The sequence below is a fragment of the Coregonus lavaretus genome (assembly GCF_964263955.1).
Source record: "Coregonus lavaretus genome assembly, chromosome: 33".
Classification (NCBI taxonomy): Eukaryota; Metazoa; Chordata; class Actinopteri; order Salmoniformes; family Salmonidae; genus Coregonus; species Coregonus lavaretus.
In genome coordinates, this window is record NC_140020.1 from 13319708 (window position 1) to 13338212 (window position 18505).

General features: G+C 45.0%; 1 protein-coding gene across 1 annotated transcript in view; it reads left to right on the plus strand.

Moving 5' to 3' along the window:
* Positions 1-18505, plus strand: part of LOC311108147 (laminin subunit alpha-2-like) — a gene marked incomplete at both ends in the record, with an annotated part of 179802 nt that overhangs the window by 97681 nt on the left and 63616 nt on the right. The window contains 4 exon segments of the mRNA XM_084150775.1: positions 633-719; positions 4935-5146; positions 8473-8579; positions 8914-9177. Coding sequence (XP_084006901.1) covers positions 633-719; positions 4935-5146; positions 8473-8579; positions 8914-9177 — 670 coding nt within the window.

The following is an 18505-nucleotide window of genomic DNA, read 5'->3' on the forward strand; positions in this document are numbered from 1 at the left end:
ACACTGACCTCTATCTATAATCCATTATCGTCTTATAATAGCTTCTATTTTCTCATCACTACTCTAATCCTTAGTCACTTTAATGTTTTATTTGGGGATCCACCACTGTGGCTGGTGGTGCTGTCGCCTAGCTCTGTTCTGTTACCACAATGTTGAGGTCGCTGATTTTCGAACGGGGCCAGAAACAATCGCTGTAGTCATGCACTGGTGATGGATGGTAATCCCCTGGTGGTCAAAGTGGGGCGGCACGCCCCGGGTCCAGGACTGGAGCAGCTCAGCATTCCTCTACACTAGGCCATAGCGGTAGAACTAGCAGCTGAAGAAAGCTTCTTCCTCCCCGACATTCTCAAAGGGCAGTGCTACCCCACCGTTCCTGGTCCTGAAATAGACCGGCCAGTCATTCAATCAGACCTCGGTGAGGAACCTGGAACCTGACCCAACAGCCAGCCAGCCCAGCCAGGTTAACTTGTCTCTCTATCTTTGGGATCAGGAGGGGGACAGGAGCAGGACTCTCCCTCTTTTTCAACTCAGTGATGTTGTTGTGTTTGTGGGGATGGAAGCATGGGGTTGTTGATACGAGCCTCTTTTATTTTTCTTCTAATTCCTGTTTCTATTGCTGAAAAACATTGTAGTTTTAGCCCCACCTGCTATGTGGACCCGCGAGGGGAGCTAATATGTGACCAATGCCAGCCGGGGTACACGGGAGCGCGCTGTGACAGGTGAGTGGCCTAGGCCTCTGTACCCACAGACAAAGGGAAGAGGAGTTAACCCTTGTAGACACAGTTATAACACAGCCTCAATCCAGTTGACTTGTCCTTTTGTTACCTCTGTGCTGCTGTTTGGTATTGGTAGATAACCTGCTTCTCCAATGGGTTGTAACCGTTTCTCGCTTACAATTTAAATGGGAATGTCTAAGCATCTTTTTGTATGTTTGTATATAGGCTATGTAAAGGTAACTGCCAAAATAAAGGAAACACTCAAGTAAATGAGGGATACAAAGTATATTTAAAGCATGTGCTTCCACACAGGTTTGGTTCCTCAGTTAATTAAGTTCCTGAGTCAATTAACATCCCATCATGCTTAGGGTCATGTACTGTATAAAAATGCTGGGCAAGCCATTATTTTGGCTACCATTGCTATGCCCCTGTAGGATGACAAAGCCCCCATCCACAGGGCACGAGTGGTCACTGAATGGTTTGATGAGCATGAAAACGATGTAAACCATATGTCATGGCCGTCTCAGTCACCACATCTCAACCCAATTGATCACTTATGGGAGATTCTGGAACGGTGCCTGAGGCCACGTTTTCCAATACCATCTACAAAACACCAAATGATGGAATTTATTTATCGTAGAAGAATGGTGTCGCATCCCTCCAATAGAGTTCCAGACACTTGTAGAATATATGCCAAGGTGCATTAAAGCTGTTCTGGCTCGTGGTGGCCCAATGTCTTATTAAGACGCTTTATGTTAGTGTTTCCTTCATTTTGGCAGTTACCTGTTTGTAGGCCTATTTGATGCTCTGCAAAATCAAAACCAAACAGGAAGCCGTGTCAATAGGTTATAGATAGACCTAAATTATTCTTGTATTTAATGTAATTATAAATGGATCACATCTGAGTTGATTATGCTCATGACTATCGGCAGTTTTAGATTATGTATTGGTCTCACACTGGTGGCTAGTGGATTTTATAGTTATTCATTACACATGCATGTCAATAGCAGACCCATATGCCACTGTGGTCTTTTCTGGTTTGTCTGTTGATTTCAGTTGCCATATGGTACTGTGTGGCTATGAAAGCCACTCATAAAAGCGTGGAGACTACAGAGTGGTTCAGTTGATGTTTCAGAGCACTGGAATCTTTCCCAGAGGCGTCAGTAGACAAAGGACCAGCCTCTCTGGAGCAGCGGGAAGATTGATCACTTTGCAGTCGCTGCCCACATATCTGTTCTGAGGTCCCTTAATTTCATTTGCATCATAAATACATCAATTTTTCTGTCTCTCTTTCTCTCTTTATCTCTCATTTCCTCTCTCTCCCTCTGTCTCATGCTCTGTGGGGACAGAGGGATGGATGGTTGGTACAGTATTTCTAATTGCTGTGTGGTGGGCGTGGGTTTGCTGCTGTAGAGTTAGAAAACTGCCAAGGGGATGGGGGTGAGGCGGCACCCCTCTCTATGACCCATGCTCTCTGACAGATGGAGACAGGCTGCTGCGGGCATGCGTGCCATCCCTGTGCTGCGCTGCCTGGCAGATGACCGCACTGCTCTGCTCTTGATCTATAAAGTGAGAGAGTCTAGGTGGGGCAAGGAGGGATTTGGGTTCTGCGGGCCATACGTGGGGACACAAGCCCATTTAGGCTACAGACAGACAGGATGGGGCCTCATCTATCATGGCTGCCTAAAACAGGGGGCCTGGGGCCCGGCTTCTCTCCCAGAAGCTCTCTGAGAGAGACGGTGAAGTGAAGGACGTTACAGAGGCTGGACCTACAGTACCTTTCTCTAGTATAGTGAGAGTGAACTGAACCCTGGAAGTGGAGCACTGTCTGCCTGAAAACAAGGGACGCTCTGCTGCAGGACCAAGGAGGGTTAGTTGGTAATAATAGCTTTCACCTCAACGCTGTCAAACTACTGCAATCCCTGAAAACAAATTGGCAGTCGGAGCTAAAAGAGCCGTGTGAAGAGGTCTCTCCCTCCCTGGGAAGCCATACTGCAGGGGCCAGCAGTACATTCTCCCAGTCAAGTGCAGAGTTGCCAGTAATAAGGTTATTGATTTGGGAGGAAAAGTCTATCCAGAGAGCAGGGAAAGAGGTTTCACTTCAAATTTTTGGGAAGCTGATCTTAGTGGGCAGGAGAACACAGGAAAGCTGTCGATGAGAATACACAACAGTATCTTGGCAGTCGGAAAGATATATAGACACTGCTTTCGATACATAGACACAGACCTCCAAACCTGTGCCTCTTCACTGTCTGAGTCTCTGAGTTCTCTGAGACGTAGTAGAGTTTATGTATAGTTTGTCTGCGGGTGGGCATGGACACCTAATCCACCAGGGTCTGTCAGATAGAGCGGTGTGTGTTGCCAGGTTGGGGTGAGAATGTTTCCTGTTTTAAAGGCGGCTGCTTAGGGCCAAGAGGAAGAGCTGAGGAGGTATTTATAGATGGGGAAGGCAGACACCTGGCGGGAGACATCAGTGTTTAAGCCGGACCCTTCTTGTTTGTCGGAGAGAGCAGGGCTGCCAGGCTGCCAGGGAGAGTTAATGTGTGTCAGACGGTGCCATGTGGTTAAGAATAGCCCCCTCACCCTCGATCCTACACTCTTATTTCCATAGCTTTCGATAAACAAGAAGGCTCCATAACTCACTGCTCAGAAACTAAACAGGCCATTCCTCAATCCAAAGTACCTATCAAGCCATAACATATGGCTGTGGTGTAGCGTCCCAGCCATCGTGGTCCATGTTTGCCTGACGTTATAAGCATGCAGGGATGTATGATCACTCCCGAGTGGCGCAGTGGTCTAAGGCACTGCATCGCAGTGCTAGCTGTGCCACTAGAGATCCTGGTTTGAATCCAGGCTCTGTCACAGCTGGCCGCGACCGGGAGACCCATGGGCGGTGCACAATTGGTCCAGCGTTGTCCAAGGTAGGGGAGGGTTTGGCCGGCAAGGATGTGGGTTTGTTTCCCACGGGGGGCCACTATGAATTTTTTTAAATAAAAAATACATGTATGCATCCACTAACTGTAAGTTGCTCTGGATAAGAGCGTCTGCTAAATGACTAAAATGTAAAAATATGTGTAGTGTACATTTTGCATACATAGAATCTCGGCACCCAGACTAGCATGCATGAAATATGTTGATCAGGACTCACTCTGTATGAGGACAGGTTTCCTTTTAAGTGTATGCTTCCCCATACAGAGAACAGAGTTATCCCAGCTTTGACCTAGGTATCTTCATATTCAACAGGTAGTGCTGTATAGTTTACAGCAGTCCATTGCCCAGTTAGCAGGACACTAAAAGTGCCTGATATCCCATTTAATCCGGAACCATGTTTGGCCATGATATCTGCATTAGTGCTGTCTACTCCCCAAGATACCCGCTTGATGGTTCAAATGAAATTACAGACAAGTACTCACCGTTCCACGCTAATGGCTCCTTCTCACGTAAGAGAGTCAGAAGCAATAAGATATTCAGTCTTCGGCGACTAAAGGAATCCGCTGTGCATGATACGGAATGATTACTTTTCCAATTTGGTATCATGCAGATAGAATGGTGGTTTGGAGATAAGAGTTGGAGAAACCATTTAACAAGAAGGCACTAGATGGAATGTATATCTTTATCAGTGCAGAACACGACTCGCTTCTGAGGAGTTATATGGCGGGAAAAGCAGGACAGTGCAGATAAGAGTTGGTAGGGGGAATATTGATATTGTCTGTGGCTTCACATGTTTGCTTTTTCAGATTGTTTCTCTGTGTTTTGGCTGCCAATGAAACTGCCTACTGTTTCATCATTTTAGACATCTAAGTGAAACACTGAGCGGCAGACATATAAAGCTGTGCATGCTTGGTGTGGTTGTTTTTCCATCCAGTTTCACTGAGATGTTTAGCCTTCTACAGACTTGAAAAGGAGCAGAGGCATGGTGGTCATATGTTGATTTCCGTCATTATACTGTAGCTCTACTCATGGGAAACACATTCTCCCCATAGCTGAGCAGTGATCATTCAGTCCACTGCTGTACAGTACAGTCACTCCTTCATGATGAGGCTATACTATAACTACGGTCTGCGGTTATTCCATTTCAGGACACAAGGTCGGGAAAAAATTACTTACCTAGAACTAGGGCCCAGAGTTTCTCCTGGTCATGTCATACAGTATGGTAAGGAAACACTCAGGGCCCTAGCCACCAGTCTTGATTTTCCACTCCCTCTCTGGTCACTGTAGATGCACCAATGGCTACTTTGGTCAGCCGGGGGTTAAGGGGGGCTTGTGCCAACCCTGCCAGTGTAACGGTAACCTGGACCTGGCCTCACCACGGAGCTGCGACCCCATCACCGGCTCCTGTCTGAGGTGTAGGGACGGCTACGGGGGAACCACCTGCGACACCTGCACCGAGGGGTTCTACGGGGACGCCATCGAGGCCAAAAACTGCCAACGTGAGTATATGCAGTACATGAGTATCAGAACCTGCAGTACGTTAAGCCCCCATCCCTGTCTGACTGTCTGAGTCTCCTTTGAAGAGTGGGGTGTTGCTTTAATGGTATGCGAACGCTGCCTGTATGCCAGATGTAGCAGTGTATTTGAGAATGTTTGGCTTTGAGAAGATAAATTATGATGGAGCGAGAGAGAGAGAAGACTGAGATGTGCAGGTGGTGACAGTCTGTGTAAATCCACATAAACAACATGTGTTGACTCACAAACTTCAATGCCTGGCCCATAATAGTTTATCATTCATCTGCCTCTCCGTTCTCAGCAGTGTAGTCTGCTCTGTAGATGATTTCTGAAGATAACTAATTAGTCTCCGTTTACCAAAACAACCCATTTGACGATAATGCCAAGTTAAGGTCCCGTGTAGCTCAGTTGGTAGAGCATGGCGCTTGCAACGCCAGGGTTGTGGGTTTGATTCCCACGGGGGGCCAGTATGAAAAATGTATGCACTCACTAACTGTAAATCGCTCTGGATAAGAGCGTCTGCTACAGTGGGGAAAAAAAGTATTTAGTCAGCCACCAATTGTGCAAGTTCTCCCACTTAAAAAGATGAGAGAGGCCTGTAATTTTCATCATAGGTACACGTCAACTATGACAGACAAAAATTCCAGAAAATCACATTGTAGGATTTTTTATGAATTTATTTGCAAATATGTATTTGGTCAATAACAAAAGTTTCTCAATACTTTGTTATATACCCTTTGTTGGCAATGACACAGGTCAAACGTTTTCTGTAAGTCTTCACAAGGTTTTCACACACTGTTGCTGGTATTTTGGCCCATTCCTCCATGCAGATCTCCTCTAGAGCAGTGATGTTTTGGGGCTGTCGCTGGGCAACACGGACTTTCAACTCCCTCCAAAGATTTTCTATGGGGTTGAGATCTGGAGACTGGCTAGGCCACTCCAGGACCTTGAAATGCTTCTTACGAAGCCACTCCTTCGTTGCCCGGGCGGTGTGTTTGGGATCATTGTCATGCTGAAAGACCCAGCCACGTTTCATCTTCAATGCCCTTGCTGATGGAAGGAGGTTTTCACTCAAAATCTCACGATACATGGCCCCATTCATTCTTTCCTTTACACGGATCAGTCGTCCTGGTCCCTTTGCAGAAAAACAGCCCCAAAGCATGATGTTTCCACCCCCATGCTTCACAGTAGGTATGGTGTTCTTTGGATGCAACTCAGCATTCTTTGTCCTCCAAACACGACGAATTGAGTTTTTACCAAAAAGTTCTATTTTGGTTTCATCTGACCATATGACATTCTCCCAATCCTCTTCTGGATCATCCAAATGCACTCTAGCAAACTTCAGACGGGCCTGGACATGTACTGGCTTAAGCAGGGGGACACGTCTGGCACTGCAGGATTTGAGTCCCTGGCGGCGTAGTGTGTTACTGATGGTAGGCTTTGTTACTTTGGTCCCAGCTCTCTGCAGGTCATTCACTAGGTCCCCCGTGTGGTTCTGTGATTTTTGCTCACCGTTCTTGTGATCATTTTGACCCCACGGCGTGAGATCTTGCGTGGAGCCCCAGATCGAGGGAGATTATCAGTGGTCTTGTATGTCTTCCATTTCCTAATAATTGCTCCCACAGTTGATTTCTTCAAACCAAGCTGCTTACCTATTGCAGATTCAGTCTTCCCAGCCTGGTGCAGGTCTACAATTTTGTTTCTGGTGTCCTTTGACAGCTCTTTGGTCTTGGCCATAGTGGAGTTTGGAGTGTGACTGTTTGAGGTTGTGGACAGGTGTCTTTTATACTGATAACAAGTTCAAACAGGTGCCATTAATACAGGTAACGAGTGGAGGATAGAGGAGCCTCTTAAAGAAGAAGTTACAGGTCTGTGAGAGCCAGAAATCTTGCTTGTTTGTAGGTGACCAAATACTTATTTTCCACCATAATTTGCAAAGAAATTCATAAAAAATCCTACAATGTGATTTTCTGGAACTTTTTTTCTAAATATGTCTGTCATAGTTGACGTGTACCTATGATGAAAATTACAGGCCTCTCTCATCTTTTTAAGTGGGAGAACTTGCACAATTGGTGGCTGACTAAATACTTTTTTCCCCCACTGTAAATGACTAAAATGTAAAAAAAATGTAAATAAAAAATACATTACAGCTGATAGCCAAATGGATTATTGATTTATAACTCTTGATATATATACATGCAATACAATAAGATGATTCATATATAGAAAATATAGAGTTATTGATAGTACATGAAAACTAGAGACTAGGTAGAGCCCAATAGCTGAACATGCAATTAGGCCTAATGCCTGAAGGAATTCTACAAGAGAATGGAATGGCTGCCATCATCTGCATGGTTAAAAGCTCTGCAGCAAGACACACTACTTCCATTTGAATAAAATCTATTGAGGTTGGTGACAATAAGTCCATTTTCTCTGAAATAGTCTGGCAGTCCTAACTGATTAAAGTGGGGGTGGTGGGGCATGGGGGCGGAGATGGAGTAATCAACATTAGGAATGCAGAAACAGGGCCGCTGTTGATGGAAATTGCCCACACTATAATGGTGGCAGGGAAACTGCTCGTAGTGTTTCATTAAAAACAAGTTGATGATCATTGTCACAGATTGCTGTGACATAATGTGGCTGACGCACAGTGTGATCTTGATGCTGATTTCAGTGTGTGATGAAACCATCAACCTGACCTGTTCTCTCTCGCTCTCTCTGACAGCCAAAATTAAAAACATTACCCATCCTAAATCCCATCTGGACTCCATGCTGTCAGAATGAGGAGAAGGGAATCGTACAACTCATACTAATTCCAACCTGTTAAACATTGAATAAATGCAGGCATTTTTAAACCTTTCGTGGGCTAGGGCGACTGAGTGCAGTACAAAGACTGGAAAGAAAGCAGATGTCCCCTCCAACCAGTCCTATAGGAAACCATCTGTGATGTCCCCGCCAACCAGTCCTATAGGAAACCATCTGTGCCTGTGTTTTCTCTGCAGATCACTAGGACTTTTTAAAGTAAATAATGAGCCAGTTATACAATGCAAATGTGTTCTTGTGTCTAGCAATCTGCAAGCTGTTGGATTTGCGTGCTCTGTATGTTGATGATAGTAGACAGTAGAACAACACAGGAATAGGACTGAAGAGGACATGGTTGTACTGTACTGCACATACCCTTCTCTGAGAGGGCCTGGCTGGGGCTGAACTTAGACTGATCCTTTTTCATTTTAGATCTGATAATATTCAACCCATCTCCTCCATTCCGCCCCTCCTCCATTCCTCCCCTCCCCCTCTCATCTGTGTGCAGCGTGCCAGTGTCACAACAATGGCTCCGTGTCGGATGTGTGCCACAAGCAGAATGGGCAGTGCCAATGCAAGCAGCATGTGGTGGGACGGCAGTGTGACGAGTGCATGGTAGGTCACCAGAGTATCAGCTGTCATGTTTATTCAGTCACATTCTATCATTGGAATACCCATAAAAAGGTGGACAATCTATGGTGGACAATTAATTATCTAAAAAGGTGGACAATCAATCATTTCAAATCAGTTACTGCGCCAGATACTGTTGATTAGTAATGTTGTCTGATGTTTAACCCATTTTTCACTTTCCAGTGTTTGGTTTCACAGACATATTGTCATCTAAATATCTCCCAAAGTTTCAGGATGACTACTACATTTATACTACTCAGTATCTCAGACATTCACAGATAACTAACTTCCTGCCCTTCACTGCTCCTGGTGAATGAAGCCCAACTGTTGGTGGGACGCGGAAGAACAGGTGTGTAAGCCGTGCTCCTGCAGCCGTGCAGGGGCCATGTCCCAGCGCTGTGACCTGGAGGGACGTTGTATCTGTAAGCCCGGCTTCGTGGGCCACCGCTGTGACCTGAGCAGTCAGGGTTACGAGCGCCGGGAGACGCGCAGGCCAGTAGAGAGGGTCCCACTGCAGCAGATCCAACGCTGGGGCTTGTCCCACTCTGGGCGCTGTCCCCGGGGAGCCTACCGCCCCTCAGCGGTAAAGACAGTAATGATCCGCAGCACGGAGTGTTTTAGTGTGTCCCAAGCCTGTGTAACAGATGTCCAGCGAAGACAAGAAGACTGGTCTCGGCACCAGTGTAACAGATATGATCGTACTTTGTAACTCTTTTGCGTTGTGTTTTTAAAGAAAGGAATGCCCAACCAGCAGTCCCAGTTGATTGGTGTTTATTCTGATGATAGACACAAGGAAGCACATTAGATGTGCAGGACAACAGTATGTTGATGGCTGTAGATTCGTGATGCATGGAAATAACTGTGAATTAGCTAATGTGGGGGCTAATGTGACCATTACATCTCAAGCATGCTAGCTAATTCACTCTTACAGCAATAACATACAAAGCACATCCCAGGATGCCCCCAATATCTAATAGAGACCGTACACATATATAGTGCTGTGAAAAAGTATTTGCCCCCTTTCTGATTTTCTCTATTTTTGCATGTTTTTGATACTGAATGTTATCAGATCTTCAACCAAAACCTAATATTAGATAAAAGGAACCTGCATTTACAAATAACAATGTATTTATTTAATTAACAAAGTTATGCAACACCTAATTCCCCTGTGTGAAAAGTAATTGCCCCCTTACACTCAATAACTGGTTGTGCCACCTTTACACCTTTAGCTGCAATGACTGCAATAAAATGCTTGCGTAGTTGTTGATCAGTCTCTCAAGTTGTTGTGGAGGAATTTTGGCACACTCTTGCATGCAGAACTGCTTTAACTCAGTGACATTTGTGGGTTTTCAAGCATGAACTGCTCTTTCAAGTCTTGCCACAACATCTCAATTGGGATTAGGATTAGGTCTGGACTTTGACTAGGCCATTCTAAAACTTCAAATGTGTTGCTTTTTAACCATTTTCATGTGGACTTGATTGTGTGTTTTGGATCATTGTCTTGCTGCATGACCCAGCTGCGCTTCAGCTTCAGCTCACAGATGGATGGCCTGACATTCTCCTGTAGAATTCTCTGATACAAAGCAGAATTCATGGTTCCTTCCATTAAGGTAAGTTGTCCAGGTCCCGAGGCAGCAAAGCATCCCCAAACCATCACACTACCACCACCATGCTTGACCGTTGGTTTAAGGTTCTTACTGTTGAATGCAGTGTTTAGTTTTCGACAGGCATAATGGGACCCATGTCGGCCTTGCACAGGAAGTCCAGGACCCAATTGCATAGGGAGGAGTTCAGACCCAGGGCCGTGAGCTTTGTGGTGAGCTTAGAGGGCACTATGGTACTGAAGGCTGAGCTGTAGTCTGAACAGCATCCTCACATATGCATTCCTTTTGTCCAGATGGGTGAGGGCAGTGTGCATTGCAATGGCAATTGTGTCATCAGTGGATCTGTCAGGGCGGTAGGCGAATTGGAGAGGGTCGAGTGTGTCGGGGAGGGAGAGGTGATGTGATCTTTGACAAGCCTCTCAAAGCACTTCATGATGACGGAGGTGAGTGCTACGGCTCGGTAGTCATTCAGTTCAGTTACTTTCCCTTTCTTGGGCCCTGGGATGATGATACTGGACATCTTGAAGCAGCTGGGGATAGTGCTAGCAGATATCCATAGACTTAGACTCTGCTTTCTGCCCCGATTTTGCCTAGCCTGATTTTACAAAGAGCTGTGTCTCAAGTCAAGGACGTAGAGAGGCCGGTGTTAGCAAGACTAGGTTTTACCTGCACCTGTTACTGAATAGCCATATGTGATAGACTGTACATAATAACAGATATTTGAAATGAGCTAGTCCTATATACATAAATGAGCTAGCTGTAAGGCTACTGTATGAATGTATATTAACTATTATGTACAGTATGTACAGGTAACTGCCAAAATAAAGGAAACACCAACATAAAGTGTCTTAATAGGACGTTGGGCCACTGCGAGCCGCCAGAACAGCTTCAATGCACCTTGGAATAGATTCTACAAGTGTCTGGAACTCTATTGGAGGGATGCAACACCATTCTTCAACAAGAAATTCCATCTTTTGGTGTTTTGTTGATGGAAAATGCTGTCTCAGGCGCCACTCCAGAAGCTACATTTTACATTTACATAATTTAGCAGACTTACAGGAGCAGTTAGGGTTAAGTACTTTGCTCAAGGTCACATCGACAGATTTTTCACCTAGTTGGCTTGGGGATTCGAACCAGCAACCTTTTGGTTACTGGCCCAAAGCTCTTAAGGGGATACTTTCGGATTTTGGCAATGAGGCCCTTTAACTTCTTCCCCAGTGTCAGATTCATTTGTGGATACCATTTTATGTCTCTGTGTACAGCATGAAGGAAGTTAGAGGTAGTTTTGTGAGCCAATGCTAACTAGCATTAGCACAATGACTGGAAGTCTATGGGTAACGCTAGTTAGCAATTGCGCTAGTTAGCAACTTCCTTCAAACTGCACGCAGAGACATAAAAATGGTATCCACAAGTTCATCCGACTCTGGGGAAGTATATAAAGGGCTTCATTACCCAAGCCCTGAAGCATAATTTGTTGTTTTATTGATGGTGGTGGAAAAACCTGTTTCAGGTGCCGCTCCAGAATCTCCTATAAGAGATCAATTGGGTTGAGATCTGGTGACTGAGACGGCCATGGCATGTGGGTTACATAATTTTCATGCTAATCAAAACACTGCGTTAGCACTCGTGCCCTGTGGATGGGGACATTGTCATCCTATGGGGCATAGCCATGTTAGCCAAAACAATGGCCTGCCCAGCATTTTTATACATGACTCTAAGCATGATGGGATGTTAATTGCTTAATTAACTCAGGAACCACACCTGTGTGAAAGCAGCTGCTTTCAATATACAGATGAAGTCGGAAGTTTACATACACCTTAGCCAAATACATTTAAACTCAGTTTTTCACAATTCCTGACATTTAATCCTAGTAAAAGTTCCCTGTCTTAGGTCAGTTAGGATCACCACTTTATTTTAAGAATGTGAAATGTCAGATTAATAGTAGAGAGAATGATTTATAACAGTTTTTATTTCTTTCATCACATTCCCAGTGGGTCAGAAGTTTACACACACTCAATTAGTGTTTGGTAGCATTGCCTTTAAATTGTTTAACTTGGGTCAAACGTTTTGGGCAGCCTTCCACAAGCTTCCCACAATAAGTTGGGTGAATTTTAGCCCATTCCTCCTGACAGAGCTGGTGTAACTGAGTCAGGTTTGTAGGCCTCCTTGCTCACACACGCTTTTACTGTTCTGCCCACAAATATTCTATAGGATTGAGGTCAGGGCTTTGTGATGGCCACTCCAATACCTTGACTTTGTTGTCCTTAAGCCATTTTGCCACAACTTTGGAAGTATGCTTGGGGTCATTGTCCATTTGGAAGACCCATTTGCGACCAAGCTTTAACTTCCTGACTGATGTCTTGAGATGTTGCTTCAATATATCCACATAATTTTCCTTCCTCATGATGCCATCTATTTTGTGAAGTGCAACAAAGTACCCCCACAGCATGATGCTGCCACCCCCGTGCTTCACAGTTGGGATGGCGTTCTTCGGCTTGCAAGACCCCCCTTTTTCCTCCAAACATAAAGATGGTCATTATGGCCAAACAGTTATATTTTTGTTCTATCAGACCAGAGGACATTTCTCCAAAAAGTCTGGCTTTTTTATGGCGGTTTTGGAGCAGTGGTTTCTTCCTTGCTGAGCGGCCTTTCAGGTTATGTCAATATAGGACTCGTTTTACTGTGGATATAGATACTTTTGTACCTGTTTCCTCCAGCATCTTCACAAGGTCCTTTGCTGTTGTTCTGGGATTGATTTGCACTTTTCGCACCAAAGTACGTCTCCTTCCTGAGCGGTATGATGGCTGCGTGGTCCCATGGTGTTTAAACTTGCGTACAATTTTTTGTACAGATGAACGTGGTACCTTCAGGCATTTGGAAATTGCTCCCAAGGATGAACCAGACTTGTGGAGGTCTACAATAATTTTTCTGAGGTCTTGGCTGATTTCTTTTGATTTTCCCATGATGTCAAGCAAAGACGCACTGAGTTTGAAGGAAGGCCTTGAAATACATCCACAGGTACACCTCCAATTGACAGAAATTATGTAAATTAGCCTATCAGAAGCTTCTAAAGCCATGACATAATTTTCTGGAATTTTCCAGACTGTTTAAATGCACAGTCAACTTAGTGTATGTAAACTTCTGACCCACTGGAATTGTGATACGGTGAATTATAAGTGAAATAATGTCTGTAAACAATTGTTGGAAAAATTACTTGTGTCATGCACATAGTAGATGTCCTAACCGACTTGCCAAAACTATAGTTTGTTAACAAGAAATTTGTGGAGTGGTTGAAAATCGAGTTTTAATGACTCCAACCTAAGTGTATGTAAACTTCCGACTTCAACTGTAAGTGAGATTTGTCACACCACGTCAAAAAGTCCTCGAAGACTGGCCCGTACTCATCTTAGTCACCCTGGAGACTGACCAGTGCTGTGCCATCTGCAAACTTTAGCAGGTGTTTACCAGGGTAGGAGCTTTTGCAGTCATTAGTGTACAAGATGTACAACAGCGGAGAAAGTACACAGGCTTGAGTAGATCCCACGATAGTGGTGCGCTTGTCCGACATCCACTGTCCCATCTTGACCTGCTGTGTCCTATTGCTAAGGAAATCAAGGATCCACAGCACCAGGCCTTCATCTAATGAGAAATTGTATATCAGTCTCTGAGCCAAGGTGGAGGCCTGGATTGTATTAATAAAACCTGAGGAGAAATCAACAAATAAGACCTTAGCATTGCATTTGGCTCTTCATATAAAAACAATTGTTTAATTGCCCTCTAATCAAGGCTTGCCCTTTACGCTGTGATAATTAATAATCCAGCCTACGTTACGGCCTTCATCTTAATTGAACTCTTTCTTTAAAAGTTCAGTTATTTCACCATGGTCTGTGGTCGCTGTTATGAAGTACAGTACCAGTCAAAAGTTTGGACACTCATTCAAGGGTTTTTCTTTATTTTTACTATTTTCTACATTGTAGAATAATAGTGAAGATATTAAACATATGACATAACACATATGGAATCATGTAGTAACCAAAAAAGTGTTAAACAAATCAAAAGATATTTCAGATTTGAGATTATTCAAATAGCCACCCTTTGCCTTTTAATGTCCTGTGTAGCTCAGTTGGTAGAGCATTGCGCTTGCAACGCCAGGGTTGTGGGTTTGATTCCCACGGGGGGGCAGAATGAAAATGTATGCACTCACTAACTGTAAGTCTCTCTGGATAAGAGTGTCTGCTAAATGACAAATAAAATAAATAAATAATGAAAATAAAAAACCACCTGTAACCATGACCACTCTGGTGCTGAATCACTTTTAGATTCTGATTCTTCTGAATCACTTTCTGCCACATACAAATGACATGGTTCAACTGTCTGGTTCCTGAATCTGTTGTCCATATGTGTTGCATATAAATGACATGGTTCAACTGTCTGGTTCCTGAATCTGTGGTCCATATGTACCTACATAGCACAACTTTCCTACAAGGTGAAAATGTGTTTTAAAACAGCTCTGTAAATTGAAGTACTGTTGAATGCTCATGATATATTGTCACGACTGTCTGTGAGATGCGGTAAACGAAGTCAGACGCAGGACACAGAACTCTCGGATACGTACTTTTAATACGAAAAGGATCCAAAAGGACACAGAAAATAACTCCACGCAGGGAGGAAATAACCCGCTCACAAAATAGACAACCGTGAAGGGGAAAACAATCACACACAAAGTACAGATGAGAGACAGGGGTAATTATAAGGGAAACAATTAACATAATGACGAACAGGTGTAAACAATACAGACAAAACTAAACAGACACCGATAACATCGAACGGCAGTAGCTAGTACTCCGGGGACGACGAACGCCGAAGCCTGCCCGAGCAAGGAGGAGGAGCAGCCTCGGCAGAATCCGTGACATATATATATATATATATATATATATATATAACAGATTTGCACACCCTTGGCATTCTCTCAACCAGCTTCACCTGGAATGCTTTTCCAACAGTCTTGAAGGAGTTCCCACATATGCTGAGCACTTGTTGGCTGCTTTTCCTTCACTCTGCCGTCTGACTCATCACAAACCATCTCAATTGGGTTGAGGTCGGGGGATTGTGGAGGTCAGGTCATCTGATCCTCAACACGGGGGCCCCTCAGGGGTGCGTGCTCAGTCCCCTCCTGTACTCCCTGTTCACTCATGACTGCATGGCCAGGCACGACTCCAACACCATCATTAAGTTTGCAGATGACACAACAGTGGTAGGCCTGATCACCGACAACGACGAGACAGCCTATAGGGAGGAGGTCAGAGACCTGGCCGTGTGGTGCCAGGACAACAAACTCTCCCACAACGTGATCAAGACAAAGGAGATAATTGTGGACTACAGGAAAAAGAATAGGACTGATCATGCCCCCATTCTCATTGATGGGGCTGTAGTGAAGCAGGTTGAGAGCTTTAAGTTCCTTGGTGTCCACATCACCAACAAACTAACATGGTCCAGCACACCAAGACAGGTGTGAAGACGGCACAACAAAACCTACTAAGGAGACTGAAAATATTTGGCATGGGTCCTCAGATCCTCAAAAGGTTCTACAGCTGCACCATCGAGAGCATCCTGACTGGTTGCATCAATGCCTAGTATGGCAACTGCTCGGCCTCCGACCGCAAGGCACTAAAGAGGGTAGTGCGCACGGCCCAGTACATCACTGGGGCTAACCTTCCTGCCATCCAGGACCTCTATACCAGGCAGTGTCAGAGGAAGGCCTTAAAAATTGTCAAAGACTCCAGCCAGCCTAGTCATAGACTGTTCTCTCTGCTAGGTCTAGGTCCAAGAGGCTTCTAAACAGCTTCTACCCCCAAGCCATAACACTCCTGAACATCTAATCAAATGGCTACCCAGACTATTTGCATTGCCCCCCCCCCCTCTTTTTTACGCTGCTGCTACTCTCTGTTTATTATCTATGCATAGTCACTTTAATAACTCTACCTACATGTACATATTACCTCAATTACCTCGACAAACCGGCCCCCGCACATTGACTCGGTACCGTTACCCCCTGTGTATAGCCTCGCTATTGTTATTTTTACGGCTGCTCTTATATTTCATATTATTTTATATTGTATTTTTTGGTTGTTGATTTTTTTTGTGGTATTTTTCTTAAAACTGCAATGTTGGTTAAGGGCTTGTAAGTAAGCATTTCACTGTAAGGTCTACACCTGTTGTATTCGACTCATGTGACAAATAACATTTGATTTGATTTGATGCGCACTCCATCCCTCTCCTTCTTGGTAAAATAGCCCTTACACAGCCTGGAGGTGTGTTGGGTCATTGTCCTGTTGAAAAACGAATGATAGTCCCACTAAGCCCAAACCAGATGTGATGGCATATCGCTGCAGAATGCTGTGGTATCAAATCAAATCAAATCAAATCAAATTGTATTGGTCACATGCGCCGAATACAACAGGTGCAGACATCACAGTGAAATGCTTACTTACAGCCCTTAACCAACAGTGCATTTATTTTTAACAAAAAAGTAAAAATAAAACAACAACAAAAAAAGTGTTGAGAAAAAAAAGAGCAGAAGTAAAATAAAATAACAGTAGGGAGGCTATATATACAGGGGGGTACCGTTGCAGAGTCAATGTGCGGGGGCACCGGCTAGTTGAGGTAATATGTACATGTGGGTAGAGTTAAAGTGACTATGCATAAATAATTAACAGAGTAGCAGCAGCGTAAAAAAGGATGGGGTGGGGGGGCAGTGCAAATAGTCCGGGTAGCCATGATTAGCTGTTCAGGAGTCTTATGGCTTGGGGGTAGAAGCTGTTGAGAAGTCTTTTGGACCTAGACTTTGCACTCCGGTACCGCTTGCCGTGTGGTAGCAGAGAGAACAGTCTATGACTAGAGTGGCTGGAGTCTTTTACAATTTTGAGGGCCTTCCTCTGACACCGCCTGGTATAGAGGTCCTGGATGGCAGGAAGCTTGGCCCCAGTGATGTACTGGGCCGTATGCACTACCCTCTGTAGTGCCTTGCGTTCGGAGGCCAAGCAGTTGCCATACCAGGCGGTGATGCAACCAGTCAGGATGCTCTCGATGGTGCAGCTGTAGAATTTTTTGAGGATCTGAGGACCCATGCCAAATCTTTTCAGTCTCCTGAGGGGGAATAGGCTTTGTCGTGCCCTCTTCACGACTGTCTTGGTGTGTTTGGACCATGATAGTTCGTTGGTGATGTGGACACCAAGGAACTTGAAGCTCTCAACCTGTTCCACTACAGCCCCGTCGATGAGAATGGGGGCATGCTCAGTCCTCTTTTTTTTCCTGTAGTCCACAATCATCTCCTTTGTCTTGGTCACGTTGAGGGAGAGGTTGTTGTCCTGGCACCACACGGCCAGGTCTCTGACCTCCTCCCTATAGGCTGTCTCATCGTTGTCTGTGATCAGGCCTACCACTGTTGTATCGTCGGCAAACTTAATGATGGTGTTGGAGTCGTGCCTGGCCATGCAGTCATGGGTGAACAGAGAGTACAGGAGGGAACTGAGCACGCACCCCTGAGGGGCCCCCGTGTTGAGGATCAGTGTGGCAGATGTGTTGTTACCTACCCTTACCACCTGGGGGCGGCCCGTCAGGAAGTCCAGGATCCAGTTGCAGAGGGAGGTGTTTAGTCCCAGGATCCTTAGCTTAGTGATGAGCTTAGAGGGCACTATGGTGTTGAATGCTGAGCTGTAGTCAATGAATAGCATGCTCACGTAGGTGTTCCTCTTGTCCAGGTGGGAAAGGGCAGTGTGGAGTGCAATAGCGATTGCATCATCTGTGGATCTGTTGGGGCGGTATGCAAATTGGAGTGGGTCTAGGGTTTCTGGGATAATGCTGTTGATGTGAGCCATGACCAGCCTTTCAAAGCACTTCATGGCTACAGACGTCAGTGCTACGGGTCGGTAGTCATTTAAGAAGGTTATCTTAGAGTCCTTGGGCACAGGGACTATGGTGGCCTGCTTGAAACATGTTGGTATTACAGACTCAGTCAGGGACATGTTGAAAATGTCAGTGAAGACACTTGCCAGTTGGTCAGCACATGCTCGGAGTACACGTCCTGGTAATCCGTCTGGCCCTGCGCCTTGTGAATGTTGACCTGCTTAAAAGTCTTACTCACATCGGCTACGGAGAGCGTGATCACATAGTCATCCGGTAGCCATGCTGGTTAAGTGTCAGTGTTTTATTCTAAATAAAACACTGACAGTGTCAACAGCAAAGCACCCCCACACCATAACACCTCCTCCTCCATGCTTTACGGTGGGAACTACACATGCAGAGATC